At 60.6% G+C, this 20,389-nt stretch overlaps 1 protein-coding gene across 1 annotated transcript in view; it reads right to left on the bottom strand.

The window, feature by feature from the left end:
• Nucleotides 1–468: 468 nt before the first annotated feature.
• LOC101026303 (phosphatidylinositol 4-phosphate 5-kinase type-1 gamma) overlaps nt 469–20,389 on the bottom strand; it is a 52,839-nt gene continuing 32,918 nt past the window's right edge. Inside the window, 13 exon segments of the mRNA XM_031660122.1 lie at nt 469–974; nt 2,080–2,112; nt 2,382–2,520; nt 3,240–3,404; nt 5,167–5,251; nt 6,117–6,165; nt 7,385–7,468; nt 9,571–9,776; nt 11,009–11,308; nt 13,859–14,011; nt 18,301–18,418; nt 19,796–19,815; nt 19,818–19,931. Coding sequence (XP_031515982.1) covers nt 866–974; nt 2,080–2,112; nt 2,382–2,520; nt 3,240–3,404; nt 5,167–5,251; nt 6,117–6,165; nt 7,385–7,468; nt 9,571–9,776; nt 11,009–11,308; nt 13,859–14,011; nt 18,301–18,418; nt 19,796–19,815; nt 19,818–19,931 — 1,575 coding nt within the window. The 3' untranslated portion in view covers nt 469–865.

Below are 20,389 nucleotides of genomic sequence, written 5' to 3'. Positions count from 1 at the left end.
ACCCGGGAGGCAGAGCTTGCAGTGAGCTGAGATTGTGCCACTGCACCCCAACCTGGGTGACAGAGCGAGACTCTGTCTCAAAAAAAATTAAAAATAAATAAATAGGCCGGGCGCGGTGGCTCAAGCCTGTAATCCCAGCACTTTGGGAGGCCGAGACGGGCGGATCACGAGGTCAGGAGATCGAGACCATCCTGGCTAACACGGTGAAACCCCGTCTCTATTAAGAAATACAAAAAACTAGCCGGGTGAGGTGGCGGGCGCCTGTAGTCCCAGCTACTCGGGAGGCTGAGGCCGGAGAATGGCGTGAACTCGGGAGGCGGAGCTTGCAGTGAGCTGAGATCCGGCCACTGCACTCCAGCCTGGGCGACAGAGCGAGACTCCATCTCAAAAAAATAAATAAATAAATAAATAAATAAATAAATAAATTAATTAATTAAAATTAAAAATAAAACAAAATAAATACTAAAAAGGTAAAAAAAATACTCGTTAAACGCTTGGAGGTTCAGAGATGTTCTTACACAGCCCTTAACCCAGGGTCTCTTGCCTGGGCCCTGTGGATACTGGAACCAGGTCCTTCTCTGGGGTGAGGCCATCCTGGGCACTGCAAGCTAATGCTGAGCAGCGTCCCTGGCCACCACTCACTGCCACAAATGCCCCCAGGCATCGCCCAGTTTCCCTGGGGGCCAGGATCACCTCGGCTAGTGAAGAACCACTCTCTTCAATCAAAAAATAACCTTATGGGAAAATCCACCGTCTGCGAATACAACCCAGTAAGTAAGAACGGCTTCACGACGAAACCTCGGGATGCTCTTGGCTCCTCCCGGTCCGCAGCGGGAGGGCGCCCTGACCTCCCGCCAAGCCAGGCTCACCCTTCGTCCTCCTCTTTGGGGACCACGATCTCCACACTGCACGCAGGCTCCACCTGCACCGTAATCTGCTGCAGGTCCTCTTCTGCAGGCGGCTCCTCCTGCGGCCTGTAGGCAATGGGAGGTTGTGTCTCAGTTTCCCTCCTCGCTTCCCCCCGTGCTACCCCCAGGAGTGCCCAGTGAACTCCAGGGCCAGTCCCAGAGGGGAGTTGGGAGCCTCCTGCTTGGGCCTGGTCTTTCTGGCTGTCACTCCCAGCCGGGAGACTGTCCACCTGGGTCCCTTGGTGACTGTGGTGCTGGCAGGGCCTGGGGTGTAGCAGGTTCTGAGGGCGTATGAGCGAATGGCAGCACCGACCAGCTTGCGTGCCACAGACCCTGCCCACCCCCTGGGGGTGCCTGCACTTGGCAGCCGAGGCCCTGACACAGGTGAATCAGCGTCCCAGCAGCCGGGCCTGGCTGTGTAGCCTCTCCAAATGGCACGCTGGACCAAGGGGAGGGCCACATCCCACCCATGGCACCAAGGGGTTTCTTTCATCAGGCGGCAATGATTAAAACACCGTTAAGGAAAGCAACACCTCGACACTGCCCCGGTGTTCACAAGAGCGAGACCCCGGGAACCTCACAAATGTCCCCGAGGGCTGGGCATTAAAGCCAGGTGCAGTCCATGGGATGGAAGGACGGCACGCAGGCGTGACAGGAACGGTGCACACACGCCCGAGATCCCCGTCAGTCGAGTGACAACAGCAACATGCGGGCGGCACGCACGGGTGTGCCCACTGGTGTGAAAATAAAAGAGGAACAAAAGTCTGGTGCACGTCTGCTGTGTTCCCAGAAAGTATCTGCCAAGAGACAAAACCCACAGTCCCAGTGGTTGCTCCTGGGGAGGAGACCGGCCTTGGGCAGGAGGGGAGCATTTCACGATGTTCCCGCTGTATCTTAAGTTAAAAAAAACTTAACAGAAGAAGAAAAAGAAGGATCCAACAGGCCACAGCTGTCCCAGGGTGTAAGAAAACCAAAGTGGCTCCAAGATTGTGTGCAGCGCTGAGGCCGAGTGCTGGAACCTTAAATCTGTTCCCAGGAAAGAATGGGCAGAGAGCAGACGGACTAGGGGGCAGGAATGGGCTGGGGAGCGGGAATGGGAGCGGGAATGGGAGCTGGGAGCTATGCAGGAGGAGCTGGTGAGACCCAGGGAGGGAAGGGGGCAGGGTCTCACCTGCCATCCTGTCCGGAGGACTGTGTGCGCCGCCTGTAGAGACACAGCAAACAGGTGACACCCAGAAAGAGGATGGCCCGCCTGCTCAGTCTACCTGCCCTGCCTATCCGCCTGCCTACCTGGCAGCCCCGCCCACCTGTACAGATGCCCCCCTCTTCTGTACATAGAATGCCCCACCCACATGCACAGCGGATGCTCCGCCCACATGCACAGCAGATGCCCCACCCTTCTGTACATAGGATGCCCCGCCCACATGCACAGCAGATGCCCCGCCCACGTGCACAGCGGATGCCTCCGCCCACCTGTACCGAGGTTGCTCTGAAGTCTCCGAGGGGGACCGCTCAGGAATGGAGAGGGATGTGGATGACAGAGTGGTGGCAATGGAAGCTGTAGTGGCTTCTTCAAAAGAAGGTGGCGTGCAGGGCAGAAGGTCAGGCCGGCCTGTGGGGAGAGGACTGTGGGTACCTTGTGGAGCCTCCAGGCCCCCAAACACACACAGTCGATTCTCCCTGAGGCTTGGCTCACCCTGGGAACCCACGCCCAGTGCCCGCCCGCCTCCTGGACATGCCCACCTCCCCACACGGCAGGGAAGGACGACCTCCCCCCTTCACACGAAGGCTTCTGACCGCTCTCAAAATAGAATCCACAGCCCTACACAGCCCAGAGGGCCCTGTGCAGCCTGGCCCGTCACCTCCCTACCCTCTCTCCCCACCCTCTTCCCCTCCCCACTGCTCTCTTCCCCTCTCCCTCTCTTCCCCTCCCTGCTGTTGGCTCCTTGCTGTTCCCCCAGCAGTGTGGTCCTGCCCCAGGACCCTTGCATGGCTATGTCAATTCCTTCATTCTGTCCCCTGCCCTCCCTGACATCAGGCGTAGCCTGGGGGCTGTATGCCTTCGATGGCATCCTGGTGCGCCTCAGATAACAGTGACCGTGAGAGAAGGCGGGAGCTGTCACCACCCCACGCAGTGGAGCCTTCTACACTCAGCTCTCCCTGGGCTCTTCCCTGGGGCCGTCCCAGAAGCCCCCAGTCCCTGGGCAGGAGGTTCTGCAGATCGCAGATCCGGAGGGGAAGACTGAATGATGAGTACTCAGGATGAGGCGGCGCCCCACCCACTGGGCTGCTGCTGACACACCCTGGCGCACTCTGCCCTCTGCCCCTCACCTTCGTCCTCCAGCGTGGGATAGCTGCGGGCCCCCCGCAGGTCGTACTGGGCCTCCTCCCGCTCGCTGGGGATTTGGCTGGCCGAGAAGGCAGCTGTGGGCCCCAGGGGTTTCACAGCCAGCAGGGCTCCGCCGCGCCCCTTCTTGGAGGGCGAGGACTTCAGGGCTGCAGGGGAGGGTGGGTGTTGGCGCTTGGGGCTGCTGGGGGCTCATAGCAAAGGCCAGACAGGGCCGCTGCCCGAATATACCCATGTCCCTGAGACCCACCAGGCCCCTGCCCATCCCTGAGGCCAGGAAGCAGCCAAGCCTCTTGGTGGAAAACCGGGCTCTGCCCGCGGAGGGACTGAGAGCCTGAGTTGCCTGTCCTGCCCACCCGACCGTCTCTATGACACACACTGGGACCCTGGCACAGTGCCTGCCCCTCCCGGGGTCCTGCAGACCTGTGACTCCCGTCTATCCAGCTGGCCAGGGATGCCTGCAGGCTTTATCCCCTTCCATGTGTGGCCCAGCCCGGGCAGGGCCCCCATTTTCAGATGGACACTGACAGTCTTAGACAGCACCAGGTATTGTGGTTAGAGAAGCCAATGGTTCAGCACGTAGGGCCTGAGCCCAGATCCAGGCTCGCCCGCTGACTGTGTGGCTCAGTCTCTCTGGGCCCCGTTGGCCGATCTCAGCAGTGGGGTGTGGTGCAGCAGGTGATGCCCACACAGGGCCGGGCCTGTCCTCAGTGTTGTGCGAGCTCTGCCTCCTCACCAAGCTCTTGTGACCTCTGCCCCCAGAATGACCCACACAGCTCCTGGTAAACAGTAGGTGCTCAGTTTGCCTTGTGCAGCTTCCTACAGTCACCAAAGGCTGGCAAACAGCCCTGGATGACTGGGAATGATCCTGTGGCATCAGTCCCAGAGGGTGGGGTGCGGGGACAGGCTCGACAGCCAGCTCTCTGGAGACAGATCCCGATGCGTGGTGTCTGCCAATTCCCACGGTGTCAATGAGAGGGGGTCCCTGGCCTCGGGGCCGGGAGCAGGTAGGTGTGCAGGCCGGGAAGAGCAGCCTGACTGCAAGTGCCGGGCACTGGCGTGCCTGTCCCTGCTGTCTCCCAGCAGCAACCCCGTGGGTGCGGACCCGCAGATCATTCATGCCCACCCAACACTTCCCAAGCACCTCTGTGTGCCAGGCCCATGCAGGATGCTGGGGAGCCCGAGAGCCTTCTACTGGGGAGGGTGGCTGAGAAACAGACCCCAGGGAGGAACCCGTCTGGCAGCAGGTGGGCCATGGGCTGAGGTCTGTGCGGGGGCCTGGAACCCTGAGTCTGCGTCCAGATGCTACAGTGGCCCATGAGGGGAAGCTGAGCCCTGAGAAATGGGGACCTCCCCTGGGTACCCTGTGGGTGAACCCTGAGTCCCCACCTTCCCCACCATTGTTTGCCCTGTGACCTCCCCGGCCACGCCCTGCTATGCCAGCCTCCTGGGTTCCCTGCCCGGGATGCGTTTCCGTGGTGATGGTGATGCTGTTGGAGCCCCACACAATGAGCTGCCTGCTGGGCCAGGCCCGCCCATCCCATATATCAGCACTGTACCCTCACAGTGCTGTGCCAATGGGGAAACCGAGGCACAGAGGGAAGTGCCTGTTCAAGGCCACAAGGCAGGACGAGGCCAGGCCAGGATTCAGGAGTCAGGCTCCGGCGGTGGCTCCTGTGCAGAGCAAATGTCCCGACTATCCTGCCTCTGGATGAGGCCTGGTCTGAGGGGGACACAGGGGCTCTGGGTTTACTGCCTCCCCCAGAGTCCCTCCCGCCCCACAGGGCTCTCGGCCTCCCCTGGGGTCCCTCCCACCTCACAGGGCTCTTGGCCTCCCGGGTCCCTCCTGCCCCGCGGGGCTCTCGGCCTCCCCCGGGGTCCCTCCCGCCTCGTGGGGCTCAGGTGGCTTACAGGAGTTCTTCCGAAAGACTGTGTTGCTCATGAACTTGAAAAAGCGCTCGGCATAGAAGCTGGGGCGGTGGACAGACACCGTATCCTGGAAGAGAGTTGGGGGTGCCCGGGGGCAGAGGGTGCATCAACCAACAGCTGGAGACAGCCCTGGACAGACGCTGTATGTGTGCGGGGGGCACCTTCTGTGTGAAAAGGCTCGAGATGGGTCCATGGTGCTGTGGCTTCCTGGGAGGGGCTCACGGAACAGGGGACAGTGGCTCCCTCTGGGGAGGGAGACTGGGTGCCAGGGAATGGGTGGAAGCTTTTCCGCCAGAGACCTATTCGCATTTTTGACTTTTTCAACCAGCTATGAATAAAGTATTCCGGCCAGGCGCAGTGGCCCACATGGACTTGTAGGGGAGGCTGAGGTAGGATGGTCTGGCTGGGGCCCTGCTGGGATGTGACCCTTGGCCTCCCAGAATGCAGCCTCCTTTCCCAGCCTCCTTGGGTGAGGGGTGGCCACATACCAGGACTGTGAATGACTCCACCCTTGAAGGCTGCAGTGGGAGGCGGTGCCCGGCCACTGTGGGCCAGGGGACAAGGACAACCCCAGCGATGTAGGGTGGCAGCACAGGACACCCTGGCCGGCCTCCTCAGAGCAAGACAGCACTCCTATCTGCCCTAGGCTCGGGTTCTGGGCCTTGGCAAGGTCTAAGACATCCCCAGAGGCCTCTGCTGGCCGCCACCCTGACATGCTCAATGCTTGTTCTGGAAGCTCCTGCCTGGACCTTCTACACACTCTTGAAAAATGGGGGTGCCTGTTGGGATCTTGGATTCTACAGGCTGTTAGTTAGTCCTCAATGCTTGGCCCCAGGAGGTAGTCTGCGTTTGTGGAGTGATGGATGGGAGGAAGGCCAGGACGACCACCAGGAGGACAGAGGAAGGATGGGAGGAGGGGTGCAGGCGCTCACCCCATCATGGACGAGGGCCTTCCAGGTGTGCTCCAGCTTCTTGATGAACCTGTGGAGAGAGCGCCCGGAGTGGCAGCTGACATCAGCCAAGCCCTTGCCAGGCCGCCTCACTCAGGGGCCACTGTGCACCCCCGAGGACACTGGGCCATGGCCTTGAGCAATCGTGGCTGTCAAAACTCAGGGTGGCAGGCGCTCCTGGCAGGCAGTGGGTGGAGGCTCTCTGCTTAGTACCCTGCAGTGCCCAGGACGGCCCCACTCCAGAGAACCATCTGGTCCCAATGTCCATAGTACCTAGAGAGTGACCCTGTCTTTCAATATTCTAGAGCCCCAGCCAAGCACGGTAGCTCACACCTGTAATCCCAGCACTTTGGGAGGCCAAGGTAGGTGGATCACCTGAGGTCAGGAGTCCGAGACCAGCCTGGTCAACATGGTGAAACCCCGTCTCTACTAAAAATACAAAAATTAGCCAAGCATGGTGGCGCGTGCCAGTAATCCCAGCTACTCGGGAGGCTGAGGCGGGAGAATAGGGTCGACTCAGAAGGCGGAAGCTGCAGTGAGCCAAGATCGCACCACTGCTCTTCAGCCTGAGTGACAGAGCGAGACTTTGTCTCAAAACAAACAAATGAAAAACCAAAAAACAAATATTCGAGCCCCAAAGGGAGGCCTCAAACCCACTCCTTAGATTTTCTGTTTTCTTTTTTTTTTTTTGAGACAGGGTCTTGCTCTGTCACCCAGCCTGGAGTGCAGCGCAGCCATCACAGCTCACTGCTGCAGCCCTGAACTCTTGGGCCCAAGGAATCCTCCTGCCTCAGCCTCCTGAGTAGCTGGGACTGCAGGAGCACGACCAAGCTCGGTTAATTTTTTTGATATTTCGTAGAGACGGGGTCTTGCTATGTTGCCCAGGCTGGTCTCAAACTCCTGGGCTCAAGCGATCCTCCCGCCTCGGCCTCCCACAGCGCTAGATTACAGGTGTGGACCACTACGCCCAACTCACTCTGGATTTTCAAGGCGACCAGACACCTTCCTTTAGGGCTCAAGAAGGGGCAGCCAAGCAAGAGCTTTCCAGAAGGTTGAGGAAGCCCCGAGAGCTGCTGGTGCAGCTGTTTCCACAGGCAAGCGCCTCTGTGCATGGGTGTCCTGGGGGCACCCACCCACCTGTGGGGCTGCAGACCCGGGGCATCCACCTGTGGGGCTGCAGACCCGGGGCGTCCACCTGTAGGACTGCAGACCCGGGCACCCCCCGTGGGACTGCAGACCCTGGCACCCACCTGTAGGATTGCAGGATATCAATGATGCCAATGTGCAGTAGCAGCCGCTCCCCGCGGCCGTTCACAGCGGGGATCCCGCCCATCCTGGGGAGAGAGGATGAGGGCACCGTCAGCATCCCACAGAGCCGGGACTCGGGGCAGGCAGGGCTGGGGACTCTGGGGCTGGGGAGTCCACCTGCTCCCATGGGTGGCAGCTCGGCCAAGCTCTTGGAGTGGGGCCTGGCACCCGGGAATCTCCGTCCTGATGTCCCTCCATCATCCCCAGTCTCAAACCCAGGCCCAGGCGCTGCTGAGGAGTCCCAGCTAGCAGGCCCGGGCACATACCCTGCCACCACACACGTGTGCATGGACACACACATGCACACACATGTACGTGCACACACATGCACGCTGCATGCCCAGGTAGGGCCACGGGGTCTCAGGTACAGCCTGGGGAGTTAATTGTCACCCGGCACCATGCCCAGCGCAGTTAGTGAGGCCACACGTGCAGCAGCCATCCTGAAGCCACCAGGAGCCAAACCCGCTGGGCCGGGGCCCTGCACGCTCTGCTCACACCACAGGCTGGTGCGCTCACCTGCTCCCCTGCCAGGCCCACGAAGACCCTACAAACGCCAGGATGGTCTGAGGGGGAGCTGTGCCTGGCCTTGGCTCCCGCACTCCCCACAGCTACACCCTGGTTGGGGCCCCGGCTCCTCCTCTGCCATCCATGGGAAATACCACCACCTTTGCAAACCAAAGCCCAGCTGGTGGCCTAGTGCAAGCCAGCACCGCCCCTGGGGCCAGGCCAGGTGGAACTTGGTTCCACACCTGCGTGGCTCCGCTGGGGAAGGCTGCCCCCCAACCTAGGAGCCTACTTCCTCAGCTGGAAACGGGGGAAGCCCACCTCCCTCCTCCAAGGCTGCTGTGAGGACCGAACAGGTACCAAAGTGAAGGCTCGGGCCTGCCCCCACTGTCAGGGTGCTGCTGTGACCAGGGCACAATCTCAGCACTGCTATACAACACCTGTCCAACCCGCCCCCTGGGGCCACATCTGGGGACATCTGTGGTTGTCACAACTGGGGGGTGCTCCTGGCCCGGAGTGGGTGGAGGCCCAGGACGCTGCTCAGCACCCTGCAGTGCCCAGGACAGCCCCAGGACAGCCCCATACCAGCGAATGACCTGGCCCTAACATTCATAGTGTCCCCGAAGGGCTCTGTGAGAATCTCCCCAACCAAGCCCTGAGCCCTGTGAGGGCAGGGCCGGTCTGCTCCCTCTGCCCCTAGTGTCCAGCAGAGACATAACTGTAGGCCACTGAGGTGTGGCCTCCTCTCTCTACCACCGTTTCCATCTTCTGTGGCAGCATTTTTTTTTTTTTTAAGACAGGGTCTCACCCTGACGCCCAAGCTGGAGTGCAGCGGTGTGATCTCGGCTCACCGCAACCTCCGCCTGCCACGCTCACGCCTGCCACACCTTCAGTCTCCTAAATAGTTGGGACTACAGGTGCACATGCCACCATGCCCAGCTAAGTTTTATATTTATTGTAGAGAGGGGGTCTCGCTATGCTGCCCAGGTGGGTACTGAACTCCAGGGCTGAGGTAGTCCTCCCACCTTGGCCTCCCGAAGTACTGGGAGCACAGGCATGAGCCACCGTGCCTGGCCAGCAGTCACTTTGATCTGTGTGGAATCAGATTTTGCAGTCCCTCCTTTTCGTGGGCTGTGTCCTGCTGTGAGCCCTGCCTCGCCCGATCCCTCTGGCCTCCCATGCACCTTCCACACCTCTGTGGCTCCTGTCTGCACGGGCAGCGAGTGGACCCCTCTGAGTGCCACGGGGAAACGCTATCTCTATCTCATTCCTGTGGGTGGCCAGTGGCCTCGGCCCACTCACGGGTGAATGGGAAATGCTACCACCATTGCAAGCCAAGACCCGGAACCCAGCACTCAGCCTGCGGCCCGCACTATGGCCTGGCTTTGCTCTAAGGCCCTGGCGTGAGGCTCTCAGACTCTGTCTGTCACCATGGATGCCCTCGCCAGCCCTCCCTGCCTGTTTTCGCTCTGAGGCCCTGGCGTGAGGCTCTCAGACTCTCTCTGTCGCCGCGGATGCCCTCGCCAGCCTTCCCTGCCTGTTTTCACACTTGAGCCGGGGATGGGGGACCGGAGCCTGTGGGGAAGGGAAGCGGGAGGGGTTCGGAGGCCCCCCGCCCACCTACGTGTCATCCGACTCGATGGGTTCTCCGCGCGCGGCGCCGCCCTGGATGGACTCCATGGCCGTGGAGTAGAGCGCCTTCTGGCCTACTGGCCGCTTCTCGTCCGAGGTGCCCCGGGCGCCCTGCGCCTGCCGCTCACGCTCGTGCTGGTCGATGTTGTGCACACCCAGCAGCAGGCTGTAGTCCATGATCTTGAAGCTCTCCAGGACCTGGCGGGACAGATGGGCAGGAGCACACCATGCCGTCAGCTGTCTCCACCCCCACCACAGCTCCTGGAGCTTATGGGGGCCTCAGCCTGGACAGCTCCGTGGGCTCGGGTGTGAGGGATGGAGTCCCACGGCCATGCAGGGGTGGGGGTTCTAGTATTATCCCGAGGGATGGAGGGGCTGCGGTCACACAGCGGCATCAAGGCGGGCCAGAGTGGGGCTTCCAGCCTCACAGCAGGCCGCCCCAGGCACTGGGACGGGGACTCCCTCCCTGGCTTTGCTCCTTCCTGAGAGACAGGGGGCCAGGCCTATGCTCTGACCAGCCCAGGCCCGTGGGCAAGGACCTGCCAGCCTGACAGGTGACACCCAGGTGCGTGGATGCCCAGGTTAGCCTTGAGGCCCCTGAGCGGTCTGCACAGTTCTCTGGGGGTGTGGGTCAAGTTCTCAAAGGGGTCGGGGAGCTAGGGGTGGTCAGCAGGAGGGCCTGGGTGGAATGGGGGAGCTGGGAGCTGACAGGCTGGGGCCTCCCTCCTTGGCTCCATGCCTCGAAGCTGCCGGGGTGGGGCGGGGACGATGGAGCTAACACAGGGAGAGGAAGAGCTGCGTGCATCGTTCTTTCCCTAATACAGAGCCGGTGCAGGCTCCACGGGGACAGGAGCCAGACCCCCCACCGGACAGACATGGGCCCTTGCCATGGCCTGCAGAGCGGGCAGTCATCCCATTTGATGGGTGAGGAAACTGAGGCACAAGCTCTCATGGCTGGCCGGGAGCTCTGGGCTCGTGACCACAGCATCTGAAGGCTGGGCTCTCTTCTTGGGGGGGTGGGGGGACTCTACCACTGCCACCATGTAACCTCCAGAGGAACCGCTTCTTCGCGGTGCAGACACTCCCAACCCCCAAGGGCTGGGTCTGGAGACATAAGTTTCCTGTTTTCTTTGTGAGACAGGGTCTCACAATGTTGCCCACGCTGGTCTTGAACCCCTGGGCTCAAGCCATCTGCCTGCCTCCCAAAGTGCTGGGATCCCAGGCATGAGCCAGTGTCCAACCACGTTTTAGGTTAAGACCATAAAAGCCTGAGCTGCTTCCGGATCCCACGTTGGGGTGGGGCCTGCTGTGGGCTGCAGGGCAGCTGGGCCTCAGCCTGGCACCCTCCCTGGCCCTGCCTGCCTGGACCGTGGCCTCACCAGGCAGTCCCACCTGCCACCCTCCCTCCCCCGCCCGGGCCGGGCCCTCACCAGACAGTCCCGCTGCAGCGTCTTGACCAGGGCGCTGAAGGTGTCGGCGTCCAGCAGGAGCCCCTCGGGCATGTCCTGCATGAAGTCCAGGTCCTTGTAGGTGGGGAAGCTCTTCTCCTTCTCCTTCTTGCTGGCGCGCCGCTTGTAGGTGGAGCCCTTGAGGTCGAACTTGAGGTGCATCTTGACCACGCGGGGCAGGATGTTGTTCATGACCACCACGCGGATGTTCTTGCCCCCCGACTGCACGCAGTACAGCCCGTAGAACTTGGGTAGCAGCGTCCGCGGGTTCTGGTTAAGGTTCTGCCAGGGGAAGAGGGGACGTCATGGAGGGCGGCCGGGCCACAGACCTACGGGGGCGGGCAGAGCTGGCCTCTGCCTTAGGGGGCTCATGGATGCCCCTGGTCAGCCCCCCTCTCTCCCCAGACGCCCTCAGGGACCTCTTTCCTCTGCAGGTGCCCAGCTGACCTTCCCACAGCACCCCGACTCTCACAGGCCACAGGGTCTCCCCGCCCAACTGTGAGCTCCAGGAGAGCCAGGCCCCGAGGCAGGCGCTTCTGTTCCATCAGAGGCTTCCACACTCCCTGCCTGCCCACAGGACATCGCCCTGGCTGGGCTTGCCTGTTGGGAGGTCTGGAGGCCGGAAACACAATGCTCTATCCTAAAATACATACGTACACATACATATATGTATATGCACACACGCACACACACACATGCACATACACACAGTGTGCACACACACATGTATTTTCTTGAGACAGGGTCTCACTCTGTCGCCCAGGCTGGAGTGCAATGGTGCGATCACAGCTCACTGCAGCCTCAACCTCCAGGGCCCAAACCATCCTCCCAGCTCAGCCTCCCAAAGTGCCAGGACTCCGGGCGTGAGCCCAGCCTCTATGTTGGTTATGCTTTGCTGTGTTGGACTGATCAACTCGGACCTTCACTCCAAATCTGGGTCCCCAGGCACAGGTCTGGGTCCTGTTCTGCCCTGTAGACCCCAAGCAGGCACTGGGTGACCCAGGGGCACCCAAGTGAATCAACAGCTCCCCCTGCCCAGAGCCTCTCAATAACGAACCCAGTGGTTTGCTGCCCAGGTTTTGGGGTTGGGATGGACCCACAGGGAGAGAAGTCGGGGGCACGGCCTCAGGCACCAGCCTGGGCAGGCTCAGCAAACTCCAGCCCCTGGGCCAAATCTGGATGCCACCTATTTTTATAGGGCTATGAGCTAAGAATGGTTTTTCCAGTTTTAAAAAGTGGAGAGGGCCGGGTGCGGTGGCTCACGCCTGTAATCCTAGCACTTTGGGAGGCCGAGGTGGGTGGATCACCTGAGGTCAGGAGTTGGCCTAGCCAACACGGTGAAACCCCGTCTCTATTAAAAATAAAAATTAGCTGGGCGTGGTGGCACATGCCTGTAATCCCAGCTACTTTTGAGGCTGAGGCAGGTGAATCGCTTGAACCTGGGAGATGGAGGTTGCAGTGAGCCGAGATTGTGCCATTGCATTCCAGCCTTGGCGACAGAGCAAGACTCCATCTCAAAAAAAAAAAAAAAAAAGTGGTGAAGAGGCCAGACGTGGTGGCTCCCACCTGTAATCCCAGCACTTTGGGAGGCCGAGACAGGCAGATCATGACATCAGGAGATCGAGACCATCCTGACTAACACGGTGAAACCCTGTCTCTACTAAAAATAAAAAAATAGCTGGGCGTGGTGGCGGGCGCCTGTAGTCCCAGCTGCTTGGGAGGCTGAAGCAGGAGAATGGCTTGAACTTGGGAGTGGGAGACTGCAGTGAGCCGAGATCGCGCCACTGCACTCCAGCCTGGGCGACAGAGTGAGACTCCGTCTCAATAAATAAATAAATAAATAAATAAATAAATAAATAGATAAATAAGTGGGGAAATAGAGAATAGTCTTTGATGACACGTGAAAGTGATATGGAATTTGCATTTCTTGGTCTATACATAACACGTATGGGCACATGGCCGTGCCCGTACATTCTCATGTGGTCATGGCGGCTTGGTGCCACACAGGCAGAGCTGAGGCCTGGAGACATAGGACACTGGCTCGCAGAGCCAAAAGCACTCACTCTCTGGGCCTTTAAAGATTGAGTTTGCTGAGCCTGATCGAGGGAGCCCGGGCCCCTCACTAAGCATCACAGAGAGTGGATGGAGGAGGGCTCAAAGGAGAAACTGAGTCACAGGTTGCACGGCGCTGCCCAGAGCCGGGCAGCAGCTCAGGCCCGGCCACATGGGAGGCGCCCACCTCGTCTGGGCGAGTACCGGAATCCCAGACCAGGGAACACAGCCGCAGCCGCCGGCTCCTCCTCCCGCTCCCGGGGCCTGACGCGCCCTTTCTGTGAGTCACGCGGGGTGAGAGGGGGGCCGGATGGAGCTGCCTCACGCCTGCCCGAGCAGCTGGTCTTTTGTGGGGTGCCAGCCGGTGGCCCGTCCCCTCCTCTCTGGATCCCTCTGAGGCACCCTTGGGCTGCTTGGGCCTCCGTGGCAGCTGAGAGACACTGTCCACGGGCCGCCGCTTCTGGGGCCCACGGCTCATAGGGGTGTTGGCCAGGTGGGGATGGGGAGGCAGGCAGGAGCCGATGCCCACCCAGCCCTGCCCGGGGATGGCCCTCAGGGCGTGTGGCCACAGGAGGAAGAGAGGGCAGCTCCTGAACACTGGTGACTGGTGCTGGTGAAGCCTGACGGGGGACCCCCGAGGGTGAGTCCCTGGGGCCCAAGATGCCTCTCGCTGCGCCCCAAGGACGCCTGCTTGCCCAAGCCTTGCAGACATCTGCTCCTGTCGGCCGGGAGAAGGGGGCTGATGGAGGAGCCGTCCACCCCGCAGGGCGAGCCACGCACCATGTAGTAGCCGGGGAGCAGCTTCTGCAGGAACTCAGCCTCCTTGTGCATGACAGTCTTGATGATGAACTCGTCGTCGCTGGTGACGTAGAAGAGGGAGCCGCTGGCACCCGGGTTGGACAGCTCGATCAGCGGCTCATTGCACAGGGAATACTGGAAGCAGAGGAGGCAGGTCAGCGGGCCCTGAGCTGCTGGACACACAGATGGCACTGGCTTCCGTCTGCCCAACAGCCCCAGGACCTGACGACGTGTCGCTGCGTTTTACAGATGTGGAAAGAGAGGCTCAGAGAGGGGGAGCGACTTGCCTGAGGCCAGCCAGCAAGGACTGGAGCCTGAGACCGAGCTGACTCTGCAGCCCGAGGGCTGGCCTGCTAGGACGCACTCCCCAGGCTGCCTCCCGCTCTCGTTAGGAGTGGACACTGGATCGTATGGGGGTGCTGACGTGCATGGCTAAGAGGTGCTCCCAGCACCCTGCAGCTGGGTGTGGCCACAATGCCAGCTCTCCCCCATGAGTCACAAGCAGAAGCTGTGGGGTGGAACTCAGGGAAGACTCCCTAGATGGGCAACAGGCAGCTGGAGTACCTGCATATTTGCCCTTCTCTCCTTCCCACCTAGTTCTCTCCTGAGATGCTGATGTGATGGCCGGAACCTCAGCAGCCACACTGGACCAGAAGATAACCTCTGGGATGGAAGCTGCATCTCTAATGGGCAGGCCCCACTCTGGCCCCCGGCACCCCAGTCCAAGCCCTTCCTCCCCACCTCTCTGCCCCTTTTTCTCAGCCCCTGCTGTTTGTTTCATGATGTGCTCACTCTCTCTCTGCCGCCACGCCCTCTCCTAGACATTCGGCAGTAGGTCCGTGGAGGCGAAAGTTTTTTGCGTCACTGACACACGACAGGTGCTCTATTTGGGTTTTTTTTTTTTTTTTTTTTTTTGAGACGGAGTCTCGCTCTGCTGCTCAGGCTGGAGTACAGTGGCCGGATCTCAGCTCACTGCAAGCTCCGCCTCCCGGGTTTACACCATTCTCCTGCCTCAGCCTCTGAGTAGCTGGGACTACAGGCGCCCGCCACCTCGCCCGGCTAGGTTTTTGTATTTTTAGTAGAGACGGGGTTTCACCGTGTTCGCCAGGATGGTCTCGATCTCCTGACCTCGTGATCCGCCCGTCTCGGCCTCCCAAAGTGTTGGGATTACAGGCCAGGTGCTCTATTTGTTAAGGACGAGAGTGAAGATGAGACCCACGGGCGCTATCCTGCGTCTTCTGGGTATGGAGCCAATGAAGTGTGCGTGTGGTTAAGGCCATCTGGGTCACGCCCTGCAAAATTCTAACTGGTCGCAGATGAGGTCAGAGCCAGCTCCCCATCAGCGGAGTGAGGCAGGCCCGCCCAGGGTTAACGCTGGGTCCGTATCTGCCGGACAACAGAAGGGTGGTCTCTGAGTGCTGAGTGCCGCCTGCCCCGCTGGGAAGAACGCTGCTGTGCTAAGCAGGTGGGGGGTGTCCCCAGAGTCAGGAGTGGTGGCAAGTAGAAGCGAGGGGAGGCCAGGCACAGCGGCTCACCCAGCACTTTGCAATCCCAGCACCTTGGGAGGCTGAGGATCGTTTGAGCCCAGGAGTTCAAGACCAGCCTGGGCAACAGAGCGAGGCCTCATCTGCACCAAAAAACAAAACAAAACAAAACAAAACATAGGCATGGTGGCGCACATCTGTGGTCCCAGCTACTTGGGAGGCTGAGGTGGGAGGATCACCTGAGCTCAGGAGGTCGAGGCTGCTGTGAGCTGGGACAGCACCACTGCCCTCCAACGTGGGCAACAGAGTAAGAAAGACTCTGTTTCAAAAAAACCCCAACAAGTGAGGGGAACCACCTTTGGAAAATGCTGGAAGAGCCAGAGGCTTGAGGTGTGAGTTAGGTCCCCAATGCCACACATGGTCTGAGGTGTGAATGTGCTTGGGGGCCAGAGGACTCTGGAAACATGAGGTCACTTCAGGCCCAGGGCCTGGGAATGCCCCCGTTCCTCCTTGGGCTCAAGTCACCACCCCCGCCCTCCACTGCCCGAGGTGGTCTCGGGCCAGGGAACGGCGCCATCAGTTATCACACGTCGGTCAACACAGGCTGGATACTGTGGAGTCAGCAACGGCCCTGCCAACCTCGGCAGCTCAGAACAGCGAGCGTCCTTCCTCCTGCACGCGCTGCTTCTGCCATGGCCTGGCTGGGAGTGACGGTGCAGGGTGAGAGAGCCGTGTGGGGTGGACTCAGAGGCTGGAGGGAGATCTGTCCAGGCCACTGCTGTCGCCCAGCCCGGCCATCTGCCTGCCTTTCTCCGCCCACAGCCATGAGCCACAAATATCCACGGGAAACACAGAGCCCACGTGGTTCCTCCACCCTTCCCGCCGCAGCAGGACGCCCTCCAGCCTCCCCGATACAGACGCAGCAGTGCAGAGCGAGGGCGGGTCTCTCCTGGGGCTGGTGCCCTCCCTGGGAGGCCAGGGCACCCCGCCAAGCCCTGGGCCACTGTGTTCAGGTCACCTGCAGCAGGGGGCACCCCACGCAGCTGGAGTGTCCCCCCGAGGCACAAATCACTGCTCCCTCTCCACGGTGGCAGGACGGGGAGGCTGATCTCACCCGCAGAGTGGAAAACACTGCGGAAAGGCACGTTCGGCTTTGTGCAAACACCACCAACGACGGAAATTCTGAAGCCACACGGCTCATGGCAGTTGCAGGGCTGTGGCCTCCATGGGCCTCAGCTGCCACGGGGAAGCAGGCCCCATGAGTGGGTTTCTGAGCCAGGCAGTGCCAGGACAACCCCCCAAGGCCTCCTTCGTCGGTGCTGGGGCTCTCGGCAGCCGTGCCACTGACCTCGGCCTCCTCTCTACCCTCCGCTGACTGCTGGGCAGGGCTGAGCCCCACCCCGCGTCCAACCTCTGCCTTCTCCTTCCTGGCTGTCCTGAGCTGGGGCCTTGCTGGGGCCACCCCTTTTACCAGCGTGGACTGTGACCTCAGCTGTCCAATCAGAGAAGTACCGGCAACCCCCAGTGCCCCCCGAGCCCCACCTGTCCCCACTCAGGTTCAGGGGCCCTGTGGACGGCAACACGCACACTGGCCCGTCCTCCTGCCACTGGCTCATGGCCACATGCACACCACAGCCTGGACAGAGGCTGGGGGCCCCCAGGAGAATTCTCACACTCCTGGGGAGGATTCGGGGGTCACCAACACCAGGCTGGCCCCCAAGACGCTGTGGGCGCACACCCGGCCTGAGGCCCCGGAATGCGGTCTCATCGGGTTCTAGGAGAGACCCAGACGGCCCAGCTCGCCTTGTATCCGTCCACTCCTGCTAACGGACGCGGGCGCCGTCTCTGCTATGAGCCAGGCCGCCGCCTCCCATTCCCGGCCGCCTCACACGGGGGCGTCCAGGTCACCCGAGGGCCATTTCTAGGCAAAAACCCCAGCTGTCTTTTCACTCCCCACTGCCCTGCCGAGCTCAGGCAAACGCTGGGACGCTGAAGTCAGGAGGCTGGGCCCTGGTGACACAGCCTAGGGGCATGGTGACTCCCGGGCACCTGAACAGGGCTGGAGTTCTCGGGGGGTCGCATGTACCCCCGGCTGCAGCACATGCTCATTCTCCCCGGAAGAGCGCAGCCTCGGGCACTTCCTACAGCCTGAGAGAAACCAAACGCCTGCACGGTCAGCAACCACCACAGGCACAAGGAACCGACCACCGTGGGTGAGGGCAGGATCGGAGAACCACAGGCTCCCGGCCCCGGGGACCGCGCTGCCGTGACAGCCAGAACGCCAACCGCACTTGTCTGCGGAGTTCGCGTTTTCCCTGACACAAAGTCCTCAGAATGACCGGCAGGCTTGGGAAAAGGCCACCCGGAGCTTTGAGAAGTGGTGCTGGCGCTGGTGAGCTCCGGGGCCGCCGCGGTGAGCGCCGCCTTCCACACGCCTCTGTCAGGAGCCCGGATGATGGGCTGCTAGGTCAAAGGGGTTGGCCTAGATTTTGACTTTTCTAACTGGAAACAACAAAGCCACGGCTAGAGCTTGGGAGGCCCGACTCTACGCTGGCCCCCAGTGGCACCCACGTCCCAGGGCCTTGTTCTAACCCTAAGTCTGAAGATGGGTCAGTCACTTTGGCACCAGGCTGCAGAAAACTGTACCATCCCTTTGGTGAGCAGACGCTTTGATGACAAGACCCATATGACAAGGAATGGAGGAGGCTCCCAGCCAACGCCAGCCAGGACGGAGTTCTGCAGCCGCCAGCGATGTGAGCTTGGAGGCCGATCCCTCCCCCTTCCCCAGTGAGTCTCACGGAGACCCCGGCCCCGAACCTCACCACAACCCTACACCAGGAACCCAGGGAGGCTGCCCCCAGTGCCTGACCCACAGACCCTCCGAGACCCAACACATGTTCTGTTTCAAGCCAGGAAGCCCATAATAGCAAATACGCTTACCAAGTAATCGTCTGGCCGGATCCCGAAGAGCTCCCGGAAGTAGCGGAAGGCGACAGGTGCATAGGTCTTGAAACGGAAGTCCTGGAAGTGGTGGGCGGGGGTGAGGTTGCTGCCTTCACTGTGGAGGAAGGACAGGAGGAAGCCTGTGAGGGGGGTGGGCACCTCTCCCCCACCCCTGCCATGGCCCCTCCTAGTGCCTCTAGCGGCTGAGCTCCAAGGCTTCCTAGAAATGGCCCAATCCCACAAGCAACATGGGGCTCCTGATGGAACTGTCCCCCAGTAACCACCCTCCCTTCTTTCATTAACAATAGGGCCCACAGTGTTGGTCAGGCACATGGCTGCCAAGAATAGGACCACACCGCCCCAGGCTCTTGCAGCTTGGTGTGGTCATGTGACTGCACCCAGCCAATGACACAAGTGCAGCAGAAACACTGGTTATGTTCTAAAGGGAAAGGCTGTGTTGTTCTCCTTCTCTTTCCTCCTGTGGCTGGAATGCAGCCGTGATGGGAGGAGCCTGGGCAGCCACCTGGGGCCACTGGTCACAAAGCTGTATATTGAGGATGGTGGTGTGGGGTGACCAGAAGGATCCCAGGACCCCAACACCATGGAGCCTCCTGACCAGCCCTGCACTGCCCGCTGGTATTTGTAGATTGTGAAAAGAGCTTCAATCTCTATCTTTTTCTTTTTTTTGTGAGACGGAGTCTCGCCTGGCCGCTTCAGGCTGGAGTGCAGTGGCCGGATCTCAGCTCACTACAAGTCTACCTCCCCGGTTCACTTACTCCCTCCTGCCTCAGCCTCCCCCCGAGAAGTTGACTACAGGCGCCCACCGCTACCGCCATTTTTTTGTATTTTTAGTAGAGACGGGTTTCACTGCAGTTAGCCAGGATGGTCTCATCTCCTGACCTCGATCCTACTGCCTCGGCCTCCCCAAGTGCTGATTACAGGCTTGAGCCAATCAAGGCCCGCCTATCTTTCTTTCTTTTTCCTCTGTTTTTTGAGACAGAGTCTCACTCTGTCACCAGGCTAGAGGCAGTGGCCGGATCTCAGCTCATACTGCAGCTCCACCCTCCTGTGGTTTACGATTCTCCTGCCTCAGCCCCCGGGAAAGAAGCTAGACTACAGGCTCTCACTTAACCCTCGGCCTCAAGCAGGGTTTTTTTATTTTTATTTAGAGACGGCGCTTTCACCAGAAAGCATAGGATGTGGTCTTGATCTCCTGACTGATCCACCTGCCTCTGCCTCCCAAAGTGCTGATTACAGGCTTGAGCCACTGTGACTTGGCCTCTTTTTCCCTGTTCTAAACTGCTTACACTGGGTCCTGATTTAGCAGCAAAACCAATGTCCTGCTGACAGAGGCCAGAGCTCAAGGCCAAGGAGGCCTGGTGAGGGGCCAGGTGCTGCTTTCAGCAGAGAAGGGCGGCCAGGACAGGCCACTCCATGTCACAGCTTGGCGCGCAGCCGGGTGAGGCCTCCTGAGGCCCCGGCCCCGCCCCACCTGGGGAAGAAAGATGCTCTCCCACCACGTAGGAAGTCCTGCATGGAGCACATCGCCGTGCCTTGGAGCCCAGGTGGCCTGGGCAGTGTGTAGCCATGCCCAGCTGGATGGCTACCTTCAGGGTAGAGGAGGTGGTCTATGGGAGACTCCAGAGGCCAGGGCCCCCTGCCACCCCGCTGCCCTGCACCCGCCTATGCACCAGGGGTGGAGACCGTGGTCCAGCTGCAGCTCGGGACTTCGCAGACCTGCCAACCCTCCTCCCCCGTGGCCTCGGGTCTGTCCTGCAGCTGTTGAGCCATGGACATCAGGCCAAGTAGCTACCCTCCCTTTGGCCACACAGCCAGGACAGGGCTTGGCTGTGGCTGCTGCACTGCTGGCCACCAGCCCCTCCAGTCCTGTTGGCTAGCTAGGTTCTAGGAAGGTTCTCACATTTTGAAACAGCTCCAAATTTTAGCAAGGGCTGGTTCACTGTCAGGGTTTTGTTTTAGGGGTACCGCTTTACATGGAGATGCCTTTGTGACTACTTTCAGCACGCCTTCTGATGGGTTCCTGCTAGCTGCCTTCTAAGTAATGCAGCGGGTCACACTGGGGTAA

The sequence above is a fragment of the Papio anubis genome, chromosome 20 (genome assembly GCF_008728515.1).
Source record: "Papio anubis isolate 15944 chromosome 20, Panubis1.0, whole genome shotgun sequence".
Lineage (NCBI taxonomy): Eukaryota > Metazoa > Chordata > Mammalia > Primates > Cercopithecidae > Papio > Papio anubis.
This window is presented reverse-complemented; position numbering and strand designations above follow the sequence as displayed.